Source organism: Sminthopsis crassicaudata, chromosome 5, assembly GCF_048593235.1.
Source record: "Sminthopsis crassicaudata isolate SCR6 chromosome 5, ASM4859323v1, whole genome shotgun sequence".
Taxonomy (NCBI): domain Eukaryota; kingdom Metazoa; phylum Chordata; class Mammalia; order Dasyuromorphia; family Dasyuridae; genus Sminthopsis; species Sminthopsis crassicaudata.
In genome coordinates, this window is record NC_133621.1 from 119,250,526 (window position 1) to 119,270,786 (window position 20,261).

The 20,261-nt window shown below is 31.7% G+C and overlaps 1 protein-coding gene across 3 annotated transcripts in view; it reads left to right on the plus strand.

Annotated features, from left to right (window-relative positions):
- The window catches only part of POT1 (protection of telomeres 1), a 76,772-nt gene extending 62,022 nt beyond the window's left edge, over positions 1–14,750 (plus strand). For all 3 annotated transcript variants that reach the window (XM_074268054.1, XM_074268053.1, XM_074268056.1), the window contains 7 exons: positions 239–395; positions 2,982–3,187; positions 6,345–6,480; positions 9,117–9,205; positions 10,836–10,927; positions 12,372–12,477; positions 14,629–14,750. In XM_074268054.1, coding sequence (XP_074124155.1) covers positions 239–395; positions 2,982–3,187; positions 6,345–6,480; positions 9,117–9,205; positions 10,836–10,927; positions 12,372–12,477; positions 14,629–14,741 — 899 coding nt within the window. In that variant the 3' untranslated portion in view covers positions 14,742–14,750. The remainder of the gene's footprint in view (positions 1–238; positions 396–2,981; positions 3,188–6,344; positions 6,481–9,116; positions 9,206–10,835; positions 10,928–12,371; positions 12,478–14,628) is intronic.
- The last annotated feature ends 5,511 nt before the right edge of the window (positions 14,751–20,261 follow it).

Genomic DNA, 20,261 nt, shown 5'->3' on the forward strand with positions numbered 1-20,261 from the left:
TCTAAAGTTTAGAATAAAACTTAGTGCTAAGCAGAAGAACCATGGAGAGAGAAAGAAGAAAGGAAAAAGGACCCTTAGAACTTTGTACGACTATCAAACACTGTTGGATACTGTTAAGCTAGGGGAACAGTTACAGAATCTTAATTAAAATCATCTAAATTAATTGGACTTCATCATATGTACTTGGTTCAGAGGGATCCATAGAATGCTGTATTTATCCAAAAACACTCCTTTATAGTACTTACAGATCACCAATATTTGGAGACAACTCCATTGAGTGATATTTTGAAACGTGATGCCCCTCAACAGTATCGCATCAGAGCAAAACTGAGGAACTATGAACCCCAGAAACTCTATCAGTCCGTTAAACTACATTGTCCTAAATGTCATATGCTGTAAGTGTTAAACTTGCTCAAAAAAAGATAATTTATTTTAGATTTTCTTTTGTGTATTGTGTAGAATATCATTTGAGTTTTAAGTTTTAGAATGATCAAGTAAATACATTTAGGTTTCATGCATTGGATTTTGAGACTGAAATCGTAGTTTATACCTTTCTGATTAATTTCAATTAAGAATATTTATTATTATTTAATCTTTAATCTAGTAGCTCTGGCAAATACACATTAAGAATCATTTAATAATTTATTTTTCAGAATTCTCAGTTGGATCTTCTCATTTGTCTTTTCTTCCTTCCTTCCTTTCTTCTTTCCTTCCTTCCTTCCTTCCTTCCTCCCTTCCTTTCTTTCTCATTTCTTTTCTTTCTTTTACTTCCTCCCTCCTTCCCTTTCTCCCTCTCTCTCTTTACTTTCTTTTGTTTGCTTGTTTCTTTCTTTCCTTCCTTGTCTTTCTTTTTTTCCCTTTCCTTCCTTCCTTTTTCTTTTTTTTTTTTTTTCTTTTTTGGAGGGATAAGAAGGTGCTGTTTCCAAGAAAAGCAGTAGAGTAAAACCTTAATTAAAGGAGTTAAGTGGCCCAGAGTATTGGGTATAGGGTCAGGAAGACTTGAGTTCAAATCTACATTCATACACTTAATAGTTGTGTGACTGACAATAGGCAAGTCATTTAGCTTTCCTCAACTGTAAAATGGGGATGATGATAGTAGCTAGCTCTCAGAGTTGTGAGGATCAAATGAATAAATATTTGTATATTGCCTGGCACATAATAGCACTTACTTCTTCCTTCTTTCTTTCTCCCCCCCGCCCCCCAGCTTCCTTTCTCCCTATGTTGAAGAAATAGAATATCCTGGTTGATTTATTAGAATTTCTAGCAAATTAAATGATGACCTTTAAAAAAACTTTTTTGGAAGTCTAATTCCTTAACTATCCTGTTTTCATAAGTATCTAATAGTTTGTTTAATTAAATAATTCTTTGATAAGTAATGATTCTATAGCAAAGCAAATTCACTGTTCTAAGTAGCATTTGTTAATTATAAAGCAATGTAGTGTATGTGGTATATAATGTACCTACACATCCAAAAAAGTTGCTATTTTTGTTTGAATCTTTTAGTGAGATAAATTTAATTCATTTCTTTATCTTAAACATATAACAGTCATCTTTTCCTCCTTCCTTCCTTCCTTCCTTCCTTCCTTCCTTCCTTCCTTCCTTCCTTCCTTCTTTCCTTCTTTTTTTTCCCTTTTATTTTCTCCCTCCTTCTTTCCTTTCCTCTTTCTCTGTCTTCTCTCTCACAGATAATGTGAATCAATTCAGTGAGTTTTTGAATACTTACTGTGTACAAGATACTGTGGTAGGCACTGATAGTTTTACTTTTTTGGATACCAATTAATTAAAGTTTTATAATAATATGCAGCTATTTTTATACATGTGAATGTATGTATTACACTAACAATTTCATTATACTGCTTTGCTTTGGGACTCGTGCTCTAGATTAGTCTTATATAGGAAATTGTTTTTGATTCATTAATATCCAAATAACCAAATTTCTTAAATTAGGATTTGAGATGGACCTGCCTTATAATAATTATCATATAATTATGATAGATAGAAAAATACATCAGGGCTTCTAAATTTTTTGAAGTTCATGTGTGTCAAATATCTGTTTCTTTATAATGTTTATATTGATTTTCACGATGAACACATGCTTCATAATTCTGTCATATTATACTTTTACTAGAGTAGTTAGACTTGGGGGGAGCATAAATTTACATATAGTATATACAGTTTATTCAGTGCCTTGTAATCTTTTTAGAGTTGACATCCTGATATTTATTTTGTGAGCATATTTGCTGTTTCTCATAAAATGTTATGTTATATACATTTTGGTATTAGGAGCCTTATTAGAGAGATTTACAAGGCTTTTAATATATTGTAATCAGGGCTTCTTAATCTATTGTCTGTGAACATGTTTTTTAATATTTTTATAATTGATTTCAATATACTGGTTCCTTTGTAATCCTATACTTTCTTTATTCATTTAACTACATAATTCTGAGAAGTATTTCATAGTCATCATAATGCCAAGGAGGGTTCGTAAAATTAAAAAAAAAAAAAAAAAAAAGATAAAAAATCCCTTTCATTGATTTCCAACCTTTTTGGAATTTTAGCTAATACAAATTGTCTTAATTTTGTGATACTTCCATACTCCATCTAAAAGTACTTTATAACACTTTATGCCTCTTATTAGGAAATCATTTTTTCTAAAGTTTTTTTTTTTTTTTTTTTTTTTTTTTTTTTTTAGTGTTGCTGGAGATTGTTAGTGTTGATATTTTAAATCTGGAGTTTGAATTTAATGATATATGTAAAATTATGATTTGAATATGCTCACCTGCATTACATATAACATTGCTAAATGTTTTATAGTGTATAATATAAGACTTAACTGTTTAAATAAAATTATCTTCATAAAAAGGATCTAGTAAATAACTTATTAGCTGTGATTTATTGATGATAATTTGTTAATCCTCTTTTAGTCTTCTAATAAATTTTATAAATCATTGCTTGTATTATATATTATAAAATGCTTTTAGGCAAGAAGTTCCATATGAAAGTGACCTTGAGTTAGTTTTGCAAGAGGTTGCAACAGAACATCCAGATCCCAAACTTCAAAATACGTCATTGTATAATTCAGAAGTGTGGACTACCCAAAACCAGCAAGAAAGAAAAATAGTTATTCACTTTGTAAAAAATGATGGAATTCTCCAAACCCCAGAAGATACTTTGATCATGATAGAAGGTATGCAAATTTTAATTGCTCTTTTTGTTAGAAGAAGAGCCTTGACCATTTGGTTTTTCTTCTAGTAAAGTATTACTTAATTTTTCATAAAATTTAGGTGATATCCCTAAAATACTGATTTAATTGATAATCACAAAAATATACATTAAGTTTTGTTTCTTTGTTTAATCAAAAACTGGAAATATTTATATCTGTATCTAATTTGGGGTTTATTTGGGGAATTACACCTAATGATTTACTTGGTTTGTATAACTAAAAATAATAATTGAGCTTGTTTAATAATAAAACTCTTGGTTTCAGACTAGCAGAAATTAACTTTGCCTCTAGATGTCTCTGTTGTTTAACAAGTCAGAATAAACTAGTCAGTATCAATCAGTATGGAAAAGGGGAGGTTTTGGAAGAAATGTGAACAAGAATGAATATCAAGCCTACTTTTTTATTTTGCTTCCAGTAGGAGAATAGCGAACATTTTAAAAGTAATTATTGTTGTTTAAGTTTTTCATATGAACTATCATATAATTTAAAGGGAGCATCATTTCTGTTTGGTGCTAACCAAAATTTTGCTCACCAAATAATAACAATATTAATAATAGCATTTATATAGTACTCAAAGTTTTAAAAAAGTGTTTTGCATAATTCATTTTATTTAATCTTGGAAACAACCATGTGATATATGGTGCTATTTTTAATTCCATTTTACAGATGAAGAAACTCATGTCTCAAGTTAGAATTGTATCCATATAAGGAACTTCTGCACTGGAAACTCCTTCTATCAGTACAGATCAGCAATTCATTTGTAACTAAAAGTATAATCTAGGATAGTACTATTCGATTCAAACATAAATGAATCCTTATATCTACATATTGACTTAAAAAACCACAAATTTTCATATTTATATTGTTACATTTTTATTTATTTTGTTAAACATTTCCCAATTACATTTTAGCTACAATAGGGAGTTTTGCAGGCCTTTAGTTTAACCTTCTGGATTAAGGCACTGATTGGCTAAGTGCTCAGTTGTAACAACTAGAGTGCTTTAGAAGTAAAATATAAAGCCAGGTCTTTCTAACTACCAAACCAATTCTATCCAATATATTACATGCTATTATGCAAAAAACAAATTAAATTACATTTTTCAGTCTGCTAATTATTAAGGTATAAACAGAAATGGCATAAATAATTTTTACTACAATGAATGATAATCTCTTCTCTCAGGAGATATGGGTCCTAAAAGTTCAAAAAACATATTTTGAGTATAGAAGTCTCTAGTAGCATGACCTGAAAATCACATGAGAGGACAGGGACTGATTTATTGTCATCATTGTTGTAATGAAAAAGAAGTTATTTTTATTATATTATATTTTATGTCGATTTTTTTCCCATTTCATAGAATATCCTTTGACTAGGTCAGGTCAAGATCTTTTTAAACTTTGAAGATACAGAGAAGACCAGTTTATCTGTTTTCCTCCACTTTTTTCTATTCCATCTTTTATTATGATCATACATTTTTCAGTGATATACCTTATCCCATCTGTTGAATGTAGATTGTCTGAACTAGAAGTTAAATTTTTCTCTAAGACTAAAACTTAAAATAGAAGATTTTTACACATCAGTATCTAATGTGAAGGTTAGGACGCCTGCTTTATAGTGCTATGATAGTTAAAATTTCTTAAGATGTTCAGATTTTAAATATTTTTTAATTGCCTTGACTATGGCTCTTGTAGCTTTGGATTAGAAGTTTTTATCCTCACGAACTCCCATTTTCTTTTTGATGGTTCAGGCTGATGTCATAATCTGTGACACTGAACATTCATATCTTTTTTTCTGTCTGATTACTTTTAGGCTATGTCTGGCTTTTAAAGTATTCTTACTTTGTAAGATTTTTAATTGTATCTTGGAGCACATGGTCAAGAAGCTGAAGGTTTGGGAAAGGGATATTTTTGGGGGAAGTTTGTTTTTAATAAAGGAATTCTGTTTCTAGAATATATTTTTGTTAACCAAGGTCTTAGAATTTAATGAAGTATTCTCAGTTAACTTCTAAAATAGTTGTTTCAATATTATTTGCATATATTATATTACTGAGGATTATATTCTATTTACTACCAGCTTGACTTAGCCCACCTTCACCATTGTACCAGGAAACTCAAAACACTGAGACTTTATTCAGAATCAAATGATGAGTGGCACACACAGCAGTTTTCTACTGTTATGTATGGCTAGGTTCCATAGAATCCTGCTGATAATGTCAATAATGTTTCAGTGCCAGTAACAGAACTAATAAACAGGGGACAAACATGAGTCTTTACAGCATTTAAAAAAAAAAAAAAAAGTTCTCAGTTGAAGGATAGAACTATTGGCTGGCGATAAAAACAAAAACCTGTAAAATACTAGTTTTTATGACTATAGGCCAGGATCTATGTATTATGGGTTGGGATAATTATGTCTGAAAAGGATTAAATAAAAATTATGAAAATTTTTGTAGTAATAAAGTAGTATTTATACAGAGATTTAAGGTTTTTCAAAACTCAAATAATATGATCTTATTTCCTCATAGTAATATCATAGGGTAGGTATTGGTAGTTATACATATTACATATGACCAAATGGCACTTTAGAAAAGGTGTCTTGCTACGTCTCAAATATCTAGTTTTAGAGGTAGGATTTGAGCCCCTGTTTCCTCACTCCAGCTTCACATTATGCCACATTGTCAGAACAAGAGCAGAAGAAGCATTAATCTATTAAAATTAATTTGTAAGGTTCTTGAAGATTTAAAACTTATTTGTGGCGTTTCTAACTTTTTGCACCTTAATAATTAGCAGATTGACAAATATAATTTTTTTTTGCATACATATGGAATTTTATCATTTAATCAAAATGATTTTTGTCATAACATACTCTTAATTTTAAAATTGTTCTCAGTATATGATACAATGCCATATATCTATAACTCATTTGAAGTTTTACATAATTGCTAAACTAAATTATTCTGAATAGCCATTGCTACTTCCCTGATTGCCCTTTACTTTTCCTTTCTTACATTTAATTGAAGGTGCTAATTCTAAAACCATGAAAGAAAATGGGAAAACCTTATGTAGTAAAACAAAACAAAATAATTTTATTTTACTATTTCTAAGAATTCATTTTTCCTTTTAATAGGAGGAATACTGAGTGAAATTTATCAACTCTCAAAAAAGTTTAAAGGTGTTATTCCTGTGAAATCCAGCCCAGAAGACCTTATTGTTGTAGATCTAGCAGTACCATTTCTCATACAAGGGAAAGTATGGCACTATGGGTATGTTTACAAACTCTAAAATTATTTATAATTAGAAGTCATATAACTATTTTAAATTTGGTGACTAATGTTTCCATTACTACATTAAAATAGGGTCCTTGACTTTTTAAGATAGTGATTTTGAAATCTCTTCCTCCTTCCTCCTTGACTCTGCCTTCCCTCCTTGCCTCTCCCCTTCCCTACTCCCCCCCCCTGCTGTTTCTATTTCCTTCTATCCTTCCCTTGCCCCTTTTTCTTGCCCAGACTGAAAGTACAACAGCCAAAATGTGTTGATCCCAACATTTACCTTTCTCCATTTATCTGACTTGGGATATAGCATAATTTCTTGGATACCCTAGTAGTTCTCCATTCCTGGGAGTTCACTACTTTGGCATCAGATTTAGTGTAAGTCCCTTTAGCCCTACTGAAGTTCTAAACCTTTGAACTCAAGGGATTCATCAGTCTTTGCATAGAACAGACTGGGATCATAGACACAAACACATGCACTACTTTATCCAGCGATGTTTAATTTATATACATCATCAAAACTGCAAAGATTGTATGATATAATACAGAGTACTTACAAATCAGTACTAAAATACTGTTATGATGCTGTCATTAGATTTAAAAAGTACTTTATTTACAAATTCAAATAGTGAAATTTTCACTTGAATTTCTGCTTAAATAGAAATTGCCTCTACATTCAGAAATATAATTCTGAACCTCTAACATAATAATGTTATTATTTTTTTTTAATTTTCAAGTTGTGAAAAAAATTTTTTTTCCTTCTACATTATCATACTATATTTTTTTTAAATTTAGATCACTGGCAATAGATTTTGCTTATTTACAGAAGTTTATTTTTCTATGATAATTAGAAAACTTTGATGTATTTGAATATATTTATTGGTTGGAAAACTCTAGTTTGTTCTTTTGTTTTATGCCAACATTTATAATCTCTTCAAGAAATAAAATTTTAAAAATAAAATATTATCTCTAAGGAATTTGCTATAATGTTCTAGCACTAACTTAAAAGGGGAGGTAACCTACATTGATAATAAATTTTTTAAATTAACTAATTAAGCATTTTTTTTTTTTTCTTTCTCACTGCCTAGGAAACAGGCAGGAAACAAATCCATTTATGATCAGCATGCATAGTTAAGCAAAATATTTTCCCATATTACCCATAGACCATGAATGTCAGATTCTATAAAATAAATCCATCACCTTTGTTGTTAGGAGAGAGGTAGCATTCTGTATCACAGGTTCTCTGGCATCATGATTAGTCATGGCAGTGATCAGAGTCCTTAAACCTTTTAAAGTATTTATTTTAACCGTCTTTTTTAATAGTTTAAATTGATTTCCTGGTTCTGTTCACTGCAATTTGTATCAGTTCGTATAAGTCTTCCCTTTTTCTATGAAAACTGTTCCCTTGATTATTTTCCTCTTCCCCCCTCCCCCAGGCTGGGGTTAAGTGACTTGCCCAGGATCACACAGCTAGGAAGTATTAAGTGTCTGAGATTACATTTGAACTTGGGTCCTCCTGAATTCAAGGCTGGTGTTCTATCTACTGCGACACCTAGCTGCCCCTCCCTTAATTATTTTGAGGTGGAAAAAAGGCTAGCACATCTGATGTGAGAGCTTTCTGAGTCCTTTTCAGAGCTACTTATCCACTTTTGGTATTCATTTAATTAATCCAACTTTAACCTGTGTCTTCAAGAAGCTATAGTATGCATAGTGGCCATATCCAAGTAAGCAGCAGACTTCCTAAACCAGATTGACAACAACTGACAGGTTTCAAAGCTTTGAAGAATGGGCAGATTAGAATGATTTGTTCAGTTGGTTATGAAAGTAGCTGAAGCAGTTACTATGGAACATTTAGAGCTTGGTTATCCACTGCATCCTGGGCTATTGACAGTTGTCTTGCTTTTGGACTTCGATGGTTGAAAGAGAGAGTGAAAACTGATAGCTTTGCACAACTCTCCTTCACTTAAATCCAGTTCACTTGTTAGCATGACATCACTCTGATTTCTTTGGTCCTCTTCAAAGTGAAGAGCATCATTTTATTCAACAATTCCCCAATTGAGAGTCATCCCCTGATTCTGATTTTCTACTATAAGAAGAGCCACAATAAATATTTTTGTACCTGAGTCATTTTCTTCTTTCTTGAGGTTTTTTGGTTTGTTTGTTTTTCTGGTTGTAGTCTGACTAGGGGTATCTCAGGATCAAGGAGTATTGAGTAGATAGCTTCACAGCCAATCTCACAACATAAGCAATATAGCTATTAATGATAAAGCTGATCGTCTGGAAAGAATTTCAACAGAAATAGAGAAATATGGAGGAGGGGATGGATTTAAGAAAAAACAACAATGAATGCAGTCTTGTCCATGTCAAATTTTGAGTGCCAATGGGACATTCAGCTACAAATATTCTGCAGGTTCTTGATGATATAAGAGTGGAACTCAAGATAGAGTTTAAAATCTAGATATAGTTTTTTATTGTCATATCCCTTTCACAGATTATAAACTCCATGAGGATAGAGATTATGTAATAATCTTTGCCTCTCCCCCAGTATTTATCATAAACATTGCTCATACTGAGTGCCTAATAATGACATTTTTTATATTCACAAATCAGAATTTTGTTTTCAATATCAGGTGCAAACAATGTTCTAAATTGAAGACAATTCAGAATCTGAAATCTCTTATCAAAGAAGCATCATGGACACCTGCTTGCATTGCCCAAGGTTAGATAATATTGTCTTAGCCTGTAATTATAAGGTTCAGAGTGCTGGAGTATTAATAGTACCTCATTAATTAGCACTTCATTGTTTGTGATCTTTGGGAAAGTGAATGTAGATTTTTTTTTACTGAACTCTTTCTTCTTAGGTTAATCAATATGATAATCATGATCGTAGTGAGAATACATAAACTACTTGAGAACAAATTTTTCGAACATTTTCATTCAATTTTTTTTAGAAGTCTAAATATGAAACTTTTGAGTTTCTTTTTAGATGATTGTTCCAGACATTGAGAACTCTATGATTCCTGATTTTACTCCTTAGCATATTAATTCTCCCTACCAACTTTGTGTCTTCTGCTATCTTCGTATAGAGTTTTCACTAATTCACATTGGTTTTCCTAGAAAAAAGTGCCTTGCTCATTGTCAGTACAATGGATCAATAAATATTTGTTTAAGGTGATAATTTCCCTGCATTTTTCAGTTAGTTTAAATTTGATTATTTTTAAGGCTTTTCTATAGTCTCCCAAAATACAAATTCTATTTACTTGTTAATTCTATATATATTAATTGTTAATTCTATGTATATTCATTGTGAATAATAAATATTTTCTGCTAAATGAATCTCCTGTTTCTAAGAACTACATAAGATCTTAATAATTCATGGTGTTCTTGGTAGAACAAGTTTTTGCAATTTTTTTCTAATCTTACTAAATACTAAAACCTTAACTTTTATATTTTTGCCCACTTACCATTCCTAAACTTTTAAACAAATCATTGACAGTCCCATGTACCTGCATGATAACAACATCAACAACAAAAAAAGTACAAGTTTTATATTATAATAGAGCACTTTATGTAACATTTTAATTTTGTGCTACTCATAATATACAGAAAAGGGCCAACATAATTTGATAGGTTTCACAAACAAACAAACAAACAAAAAAACTCAATACTTTTAATTACCAATTCATTTCAAACTTAATTTATAGCAATATTAATATTAAGTGCTTTAAGAATCCATATTTTCATCACTGTGGGTTCCCTTTAGGAATATAGCTTGCAGTCTTTACATGCATTAGTAAGCCATCTTCATGAGTTTCTGGGGCCAAAAGTATTTAATTCCAATGGCCAACCCTGCAATGATGGATTTCTCTGACCGTAGCTTTAGTAATAAATGCTGTTATGGTGTTGCAAAGCCCATACTTGAAGCTTTTCTAATTTTGTCAGGCTTGTATTCTTTTGCTGCTCTCTTTGGTAACCTAGAATCTAAACCAGGTTACCTAAGTCACTTCCAAGACAGGAAAACAAATCATTGAAAAAGGATTTTAATAAAAAATATGGTTATGTATTCTGAAAACCAGTCAAGTTGCTTACACAGTGTTTCAGACATCATCATTTAATTTTATGGAGATTATTTCAACCTACAACTATTTGAAAAATAAGTGCTCACGTTGAATAGCATGAATGAGTTAGGTATAGATATACCCGGTTTTTTATATTAAATATGCAAATTAGCTCTGATTGTAAAATGCCTTTTATTTTGTTGTTATCGAAGTATATCGTTAACCTTTGCCTCATCCTGATGGAGTAAATAATGAATACATAAAGCTTAACCATTTTTTCCCCCTTACTAGCACTGGGCATTGTACCACTCCAGTATGTATTTGTTATGACATTTACTCTTGATGATGGAACAGGAACCCTGAAAGTATACCTAATGGACAGTGTAAGTAACAGATCTTGGGAAGTCATAGTTAATCAAAATAAATTTAGTTAGATTGGCTATGTTTCCCCCATCCTTCTTCCTCCTTTTCTTTATCATTCACTACTTTACTTCCTTCTCTGATTGCAGTTTCCTTGGGGGCTGAATCTCAAAGCATCTCAACTTCCTCCTGCACTGGGCAATTTACAGTTCATCACCCTAGGTCTCTACCCAAGTGATTTTTTTAGATAGTCAAAATTGTCCCCAGCTAGGTCGTATTTTCTTTTCTAAAGGCTTGGTGTAATGCCACACACATAAAAGCTGAGCCATTGAGAATTTCTAGTTTGTTTTTCTTTTTCTTAATCATTTGGATTCCAGAAGAAATTGACCATGGACACTGTTGAAGTTGGCACATAATTTCTGTTTTGGAGAAATTTGTAGGGATTGGAAAAAATGTCTAATATGCAATCTTGTTGCTCATGTAATCTGGAAAACTTGTTTTTCCCATTTACGTAAAATTTATAAGCTTGAGAGCATTGGTTAATGAAAATTTGTGAATACTAACCATTAGAATAGGATGTTACAGAAAAAAGAAAAAATGGAAGAAAGAAAAAAAAATGAAATAACCTTCCCTTCTCTTATCACCAGATAGAAATATGTGTTCCTTCATAGGAACTATTCAGCTTAATATAAATCAAAAACCTCCCTGCAAAGTGGTCACAATCTATTATATATTCCCTCTAGCTGGCATCTTACTTACTCTCTTAGAGTATAAGAAGAGTCTTTTTTGGTCTGGTGATTGAAACTACATGGAAACTTGAGTGTAAGATTCATCTTTGTCACATATTGACTTTGTTACTCTGGGGAAATTACTTAAAACTTTTAATGACTCAGACAATTTTTTAATTCTGTAAACTTTAGGATGGGAGCTGATTTGCATTGATGGGTCCTCCCTAAACAATGAAATTTTACTTTTGGTTGAAAAAAAATTAGAGAGTAAGCAAGCTACTTTACTAGTAACTAGAATTTAAGAGTACCAGGAGACAATTCTGGAGGAGAATAAAGAAAATAATTCTCTTTTTCCAAAAAAAAATATATATACATATATATATGTAGTTATAATTATTGCTGAATTTTTTTTATGCAAAGGTTCTTATATAAACAGGACTTGAAGATATTAAGGCCTGAATTTCAACTAAGATGATTGTTTCTGATTCCCAGAAAGAATCTGTAAAGAAATTCAGATGTCCTATGATTGTTTTAAGTTTAATAATGATATCTTAAAGTACTAAGAGTCTGAATTTGTCGTGTCATTAACTTTAAGTATATAGTTTTTTTTTTTTTTTTTAATAATAAACCCTAAAGTGCTTCAGGCAATTTAAAAATGTTAAAATATCTGCATTAACTACAGAAGGTAGAATGAATGTTTCCTGATGTTCAAGTATAAACCTTTCTTATCTTTCTTCAGGAAAATTTTTTTCAAATTCCTGCTTCAGAGATTCTGAATAGTGATGATCTTCAGAAAAATATGGAAATGATCATGTACATGCTTTGTCCTCCAGGGAAAAAAATTGGTACGCAATCATATTTTTAGAATTTCATCTTAATCTCTTCAAACTGATGATATCTTTCTTATAATCTATGGCTGGGGATGATATGATGAAAATCTCAACTTATAAAAATTTTCCTTGCTTTTATAAATGTGCATTTTTATTTTATGTTATTGTAATAGAAGCAGTAATTACCTTGCAATCCCTCTCCCAAATACCCTATCTTAGGTTCATTTTTCAGTCTGAGTCAGCACTGCCCCCAAAACTGTTATTGTGGACTTTCAAGTTCAGCTGAACAAACATTTCCCAAGTACCTCTTTTGTACAATCATAACTGATAGAGATGCAGTGCCTGAATAGGAGCCCACCACTCTACTCAGTGGCTTTGTTCTCAAAGTATGAAGGAAAAGATTTTTCCAAGTGGAAAAAAATGAAGGCTCTAACATTTGAGTAAGAAAGATTCAAGTTCTGTGTTAGTTTTCTTTTCCCAGAATTCCCCCCTCAGAAAGATCTAAAATAAAAAGTACAGCTGTAAATGTCATTTATGTCAATAAGCAAATATTAATTATGGACTCTTTTGCACCAAATATCATATTCATCCCTAGAGATACAAAGACCCTCTTCTCAGAACGTATATTCTGTCAGGGGGAATGATGGGGGAGGAAACCATTCTTCATAAATTATTTTTATTGTAATTTTTAAAATAACCCTTAAGTTTTCTATTAAAGGATCATAATATGATTTAGTGCATGGAATGGTAGATGTAGAGCTAGGAATACTTGGGTTGAAATCTTACTTCAAATATTTACTAGCTGATTGACTGGTCACATCACTCACCCTCTCTGGGTCTCAGTTTCTTCATCTCTAAAGCAATTGAACTTGATGCCCTTTATGGTTCCTTCTAGCTCTAAACTTATGATAATCCACAAAAAGCATTGAATGCAAACTTATTGTCAATTATCACACATCTTCAGTGTGCTTTTGCAGCTACCTATGACTTAAAGGTTAGCAGTTAATTTTACATTTTTAGAAGTCATGAAGGAGATATTTTGCAGCAAATGCAAGATAGTTATCTGAATTGCATCTTGAAATTATAATATATATAAAGTGTTTTGCATATTTAAATTGATATACAGATGTAAGTTATATTAGTAGTACTACATGAAGGAATGGAGCTCAGTTTATCTTCAGTAAACATTTGGGTTATATATGCCAGTTTTTAAATACTCGGCAAGTACTCTGCCTGCCTGTCATGGTTTAAGAATATTTAAAGCATTTTCTGTAATTGTTACAAATTTATTTTATGGGATCATAGATTTAGAGCTTCAAAAACCTTCAAGATTATTAAAACTAACCTCGTTTTATAGTTGAGGAAATTGAGTCCCAGACATAAAATTAGAGTCATACAGCTAGTGAGTGTTTGAGGCAGGAAAGTGCTTCAGCTCTTTCAGAATCCAAATCTAGTACTCCGTTACAGCCTCTTAAATCAAAGTAGGTCAAATGTAATGGTAGAGGGAACAATATTAATGAAGCCTAAAATTCTTAGGCTAACTTTGCAGACAACCAGAGCTTGAAAATAATCTTCACTAGATGCTGATATCTGAAACTTAACTGTTACTTATGAAAATTATCTGGATGGTTTTTCATCTCTGCCTGATTCAGGTATACCACCGTGCACACTCACCTTACTCATCTACTAAGAGGCATTTAGATTGGCCTGAGTTAGAAGCTTCCATTGTTGGTCAAAATGATGATGACTTTAATGGAGTTATGGAGCTATGAAAAGAGCAATACAAGAATGTTAATTTAGGAATCATTCTACAAGTGGCCTGCTATGTGCTAGATCTTGGGGATACAAGTACAAAAGTAATCCTTATAGACCTTATATTATACTAGTTGAAGATGTAAAAAGTTAATTTCTGACTGTGATTCTAGATAATGACTACTGCCTCCCCAATGTAAATATTTTAGTCTTCTAAATTCCACCACTTGATGTCTTCAAAACCATTGTATGTATTCAGCAACTCTTTTGGATAAATGAAACCAATTAAAAACAATTTAAAATTTATTTGGCTAGTTGATTTAAATATTAGTTTTTCAGCTGTTATTACATCTAGCTGTAATATTTAGAATTTTTTGTCCTTAGTTTTAATGGCACACTTTATTTTTTTTCTAGGAGAATACCCCTGGTTGGAATGCTTTATCAAGTCTTATAATGTCAGAAATGAAGTGGAGCAGGAAATTTGCTATCGGATTTTTGATACTGTAGTTGCAGAAGATTTAATCTGATATCTAAAATATATATATATATATATATATATATATATATATATATATATATATGATATAATGTATAACAATGTGAATGTGCTTCTAAAATATAACTAATTTCACACTATTAAAATATTCTAAAATACTTAGTGATTTTCTGAGTTTTTATTGATAGCATTTGTTTTTACATTTAATTTCATTTCTGAACATTCCTTTCTCATCTACTTTCCAGAGAGTAAACACTTGTATTTGTTAAGATACTTAAATGCATCTCCTTATTCTCCTACATTCAGAAATATTTCAGAAATGCATATCACATTCATCAAGACCTCGTAACAAAGAGTAAAAAATAGAGAAGAAAAAAAGAAAATAAAAAAGCAGATCAGTAAAACTATTCTATATATTATCTAAATCTTTCAGTATCTGCGTGGTTTCTCACTTTAACACAGAAAGGAGGTGTAGTTTCTCCTTTGCAGAGTTGAAATTGATCATTAAAATTTTATAGTGTTCACTTTGTCTTGATATTGGGGGGTTTTGTTTTATATTTTTTTCCATTTTCATTGCAGTAAGTGTGCATGTTGTTTTCCTGCCTCTTCTTGGCATTAATTCCTACAAATTTTCCTCGTGCTTCTCAATTTCATCATTTGAAAATTGTCTATTCATATCCTTTGATCATTTATCAATTGTAGAATGGCTTGATTTCTTATAAATTAGTCAATTCTCTATATATTTTGGAAATGAAGCCTTTATTAGAACTTTTGACTGTAAAAATGTTTTCCCAGTTTTTTGTATCCCTTCTAATCTTGTCTGCATTAATTTTGTTTGTATAAAATTTGATATAATCAAAATTTTCTATTTTGTGATCAATAATGTTGTCTCGTTCTTCTTTGGTCACAAATTCCTTCTTCCTCCACAGGTCTGAGAAGTAAACTATCCTATGTTCTAATTTATTTGTAATCTCATTCTTTATGCCTAGATCATGAACCCATTTTAATCTTATCTTGGTGTACAGTATTAAGTGTGGGTCAATGCCTAGTTTCTGCCATATTAATTTTCAATTTTTCTAGCACTTTTTGTCAAATAGTGAATTCTTGTCCCAAAAGCTGGGGTCTTTGGGTTTGTCAAACACTGGATTATTAAAGTTATTGACTATTTTGTCCTGTGAATCTAACCTATTCCACTGATCAACCAGTCTATTTCTTAGCCAATACCAAATGGTTTTGGTGACTGCTGCTTTATAATATAGTTTTAGAGGTGGTACAGCTAGGCCATCTTCATTTGATTTTTTCATTAGTTCCCTTGAAAATCTTGACCTTTTGTTCTTCCAATTGAATTTTGTTGTTATTTTTTCTAGGTCATTAAAATAGTTTTTTTTGAGAATCTGATTGATATAGCACTAAATAAACAAATTAGTTTAGGGAGTATTGTCATCTTTATTATATTCACTCGACCTATCCAAGAGTACTTAATATTTTTTCAATTGATTAGATCTGACTTTATTTGTATGGAAAGTGTTTTATAGTTTTGCTCATATAGTTCCTCACTTTCCCTTGGCAGATATATTCCCAAATATTTTATACTATCACCAGTTACTTTAAGTGGAATTTCTCTTTGCATCTCTAACTGTTGGATTTTATTATTGATATATAAGAATTCTGATGATTCATGTGGGTTTATTTTGTATCCTGCAACTTTGTAAAGTTGTGGATTATTTCTAATAGCTTTTTAATAGAATCTCTTGGGTTCTCTAAGTATACCATCATATCATCTGCAAAGAGTGATAGTTTGGTTTTCTCATTACCTACTCTAATTCCTTTAATCTCTTTCTCAACTCATATTGCTCAAGTTATTATTTCTAATACAATATTGAATAGTAATCATCTCCAGTCATCTTGATCTATATCTTGTTACTGGATTCAGATGAGTCTGGAGGGAAAAGTGAGGCAGGTGTCATTGCAATAGCCTTCTCTTTAAATCAATTCACTTTCTTGTCATGGCATCTCCTCCCTGATATAGCATGGTCTTCTTAGGGGACAAAAAAAGGACAAACAGCAACATCTTTATCATACTGTCAGATAAGTTATTTAACTCATAGGCTTAAAAAAAAATTACTTTGGTAATTATACTCTTTCCATTTATCTTATTGATTTTCTCTTTCTGATAAAACTTAAAAAGTTTTGCTTCATTCCTTGCTTTAATTTTTGTATCAGTCTTGTCAATGAACTTAGCACAGCTGTGAAAATAGAAAATTTAATTAGCTCAAGTTATTTTGAATTGTAGCATATAAACACAATACAGAGTGAATAAAGAATGATTATTTCTTTCTAGAGAAATAGCTAAAAAACAAAACAAAACATGATGCTTTATTCCCAAACATAATACTCAGATTTGCATTTTAGGAAAAAAGTCTTCATCTTTCTCTGTATTGATACTCCTGACTTTAAGGCAAATTTCCTCTTTGGAGCAAAATTATCTTCCTTGAACTTTTTTTCTGCTTTAATATAAATGAAGAGCAATAAATGCATCTGTTATTTCATGATATGCGCATAGTAAAGGAGTACTACTAATAAATTCAGAATGCGTGTGTAGTTTTCTTTAGTGATTTGACTCTTACATTTATTCAGGGTTTGAGAATCAGGGCAAGGTATAGATAAAGAATTGATCTCAGAACATAAGTTGTCTCAGGGTGGGTAGCATATGAATGTGAAGTAATAGCTTTTCCTGCCTTGGATAAAAAGAGCTGTTAAACAGTCTGTCAGTGAAATAATTACTAATAGGTGACTCAGCTTTTATAGGTCTACTTGATACCATACTTGAAGAATTGTCTCATCATCTTATCCAATTGTGTCAATTTTTATATGTTGTGGTGAGTCTTGGTCAATAGCTACAATCTCATGTCATGGTTTATGTTAAATTAACCTGTTGTGGCATATAAAAGCTTAGATCTGAAGCTTTAAAAGGGAGAGTGACTTGGTCCAGAACCTCACTGTTAGTTGTGTATTTAGTAAGATTTCTTGGAGTGGTGCTTTGCATGGTTGCTGTTTGTCCCTCATTTTCAAAGAGGACCAATGACATCATACATAAGGGAGATAGAATTGTACAAAGTCATCAGTCTCACTTTTCCTAAGTCATCAAAATCCAGTAGCAAGACAAGAATCAAGACAATGGTCCATGATGTAAAGGAGAATCTTGATGTCTTTGCCTGACCAGGATTCAGCCACCTTTGTGGCCATTGGTATAAATTGTTTTCATCTGGCTCTTCTGCCCAGGGAAGGTCTTCATGTCCTTAAGGTAGGCATCCCCTACCCTATCAGTGAGTTAACTTACTCTCATATGAGGTGGTAGTCCTCCTGAACACCCTATATATATCCCTGTTAGAGGACTCACTATTTAAAAGCACCACCATGACTTTTCAACACAACCTACTTTGCTTCTGCATCTAGTAGTGGCAGCTAACATGGTTTGCAAAACATTTAATATATAGTTTATTCAGTCCTTGTAACACTGCAAAATTAGGAGCTACTTTTAACCATATTTTATAGCTAAGGAAACTGTTTCAAAGTGACATGGTATTTTACTAAATAAAAAATGACCCCTTTAATAGAAAATCTCTCTCATATAAAGTTGTCAGTGATATTTTTAAGCAAGAAAGAAAATACAAGAAGATTAAAATCTACATAACTATAGCTTCAAGGTCTAAAACCAGCCTTTTGGATGAATCTTAGAGTCATTAGTTGTAGTGTCTCAGATTTAGGACCAGAAAAGTTCTTGGAGTTCAACTCTGCCTCATTTTGAGGAAACTGAGGCCCAGAAAGGTTAGGTCTTAACAAAGGTAAGTTTAGAGAGGTAGTAAAAGCAGAAGCTAAGATTTAAATCCAGTTGCTATTACTCAGTATTCATTTTTGGTCTTCTAAAGATAACTTTGACCAAAAACCACACATACATATATGTGTGTGTGTGTGTGTGTGTGTATATATATATGTATGTATATATATGTATGTATATATGTATGTATATATATATATGTATATATACATATGGATGAACTATAAATAATTGTGAGTATAGAAAGTTGCACAAGTAAAAAACAAAAAAATCTTATTAAAGCTTTTTGTTTTCAAAATATATGCATAGATAATTTTTAACACTGACCCTTGCAAAACCTTGTGTTCCAAATTTTTCCCTCCCTTCCCCCATCCCCTTACCTACATGGCAAGTAATTCCAGTATGTTAAACTTGTGCAATTCTTATATAGATATTTCCACAGTTATCATGTTGCACGAGAAAAATTAGATCAAAAAGAAAAAAAAAATGAGAAAGAAAACAAAATGCAAGCAAATGACAACAAGAGTGAAAATGCCATGTTGTAATCCACACTCAGTCCCCACAGTCCTCTCTCTCTGGGTGCAAATCTATCTCGTTATCACAAGACTATTGGAACTGGCCTGAATTATCTCATTGTTGGAAAGAGCCCACATTCATCAGAGGAGTTGATCATCACATACTCTTGTTGTTGCTGTGTACAATGATCTCCTGGTTCTGCTCATTTCACTCAGCATCAGTTTATAGTCTCTCCAGGCCTCTCTGAAATCATCCTGCTGATCATTTCTTATAGAACAATAATATTCCATAACATTCATATCCCACAACTTAATCAGCCATTCTCCATCTGATGGGCATCCAATCAGTTTGTAGTTTTTTGCCATTAGAAAAAGAGTTACCAGAAACATTTCCTCCTTTTTGATCTCTTTGGGATACAACTTCAGTAATGACACTGCTGAGAAAGGTCATGTACAGTTTGATAGCTCTTTGAGCATAGTATCAAATTGTTCTCCAGAATGGTTGGATCAGTTCACAACTCCACTAACAATGTAGTAGTGTCCCAATTTTCCCACATCCCCTCCAACATTCACAATTATCTTTTCCTGTCATGTAATCTGAGAGGTGTGTAGTGGTGTCTCAGAGTTGTCTTAATTTGTATTTCTCTGATCAATAGTTATTTAGAGCACTTTTTGTATGACTGGTAACAGTTTCAATTTCTTCATCTGAAAATTGCTTGTTCATATCCTTTGACCATTTATCAATTAGAGAATGCTTGGATTGTTATAAATGTGAGTCTATTCTTTATATATTTTAGAAATGAAGCCTTTATCAAATCTTGTGTGTAAAATTTTTTCCAGTTTATTGTTTCTCTTCTATTCTTGTCTGCATTAGTTTTGTTTGTACTTTTTACTATGATCAAAATTATCCATTTTACATTCCACCATGTAGTCTAGTGTTCTTTTGGTCACACATTCTTCCTTAGTCAGATCTGAGAGGTAGACTGTCCTTTGTTCTTCTCAACAGCATGTAGTGTCATTACTTATGTCTAAATCATAAACACATTTCAGCCTTATCTTGATATAGGGAAGGAGTGTGGATCAGTGCCTAGTTTCTGCCATACTAATGTCCAATTTTCCCAGCAGTTTTTTTTTTTTTTTCAAATAGCGAGTTCTTACCCCAAAAGCTGGGGTCTTCGGGTTTTCCAAATACTAGGTT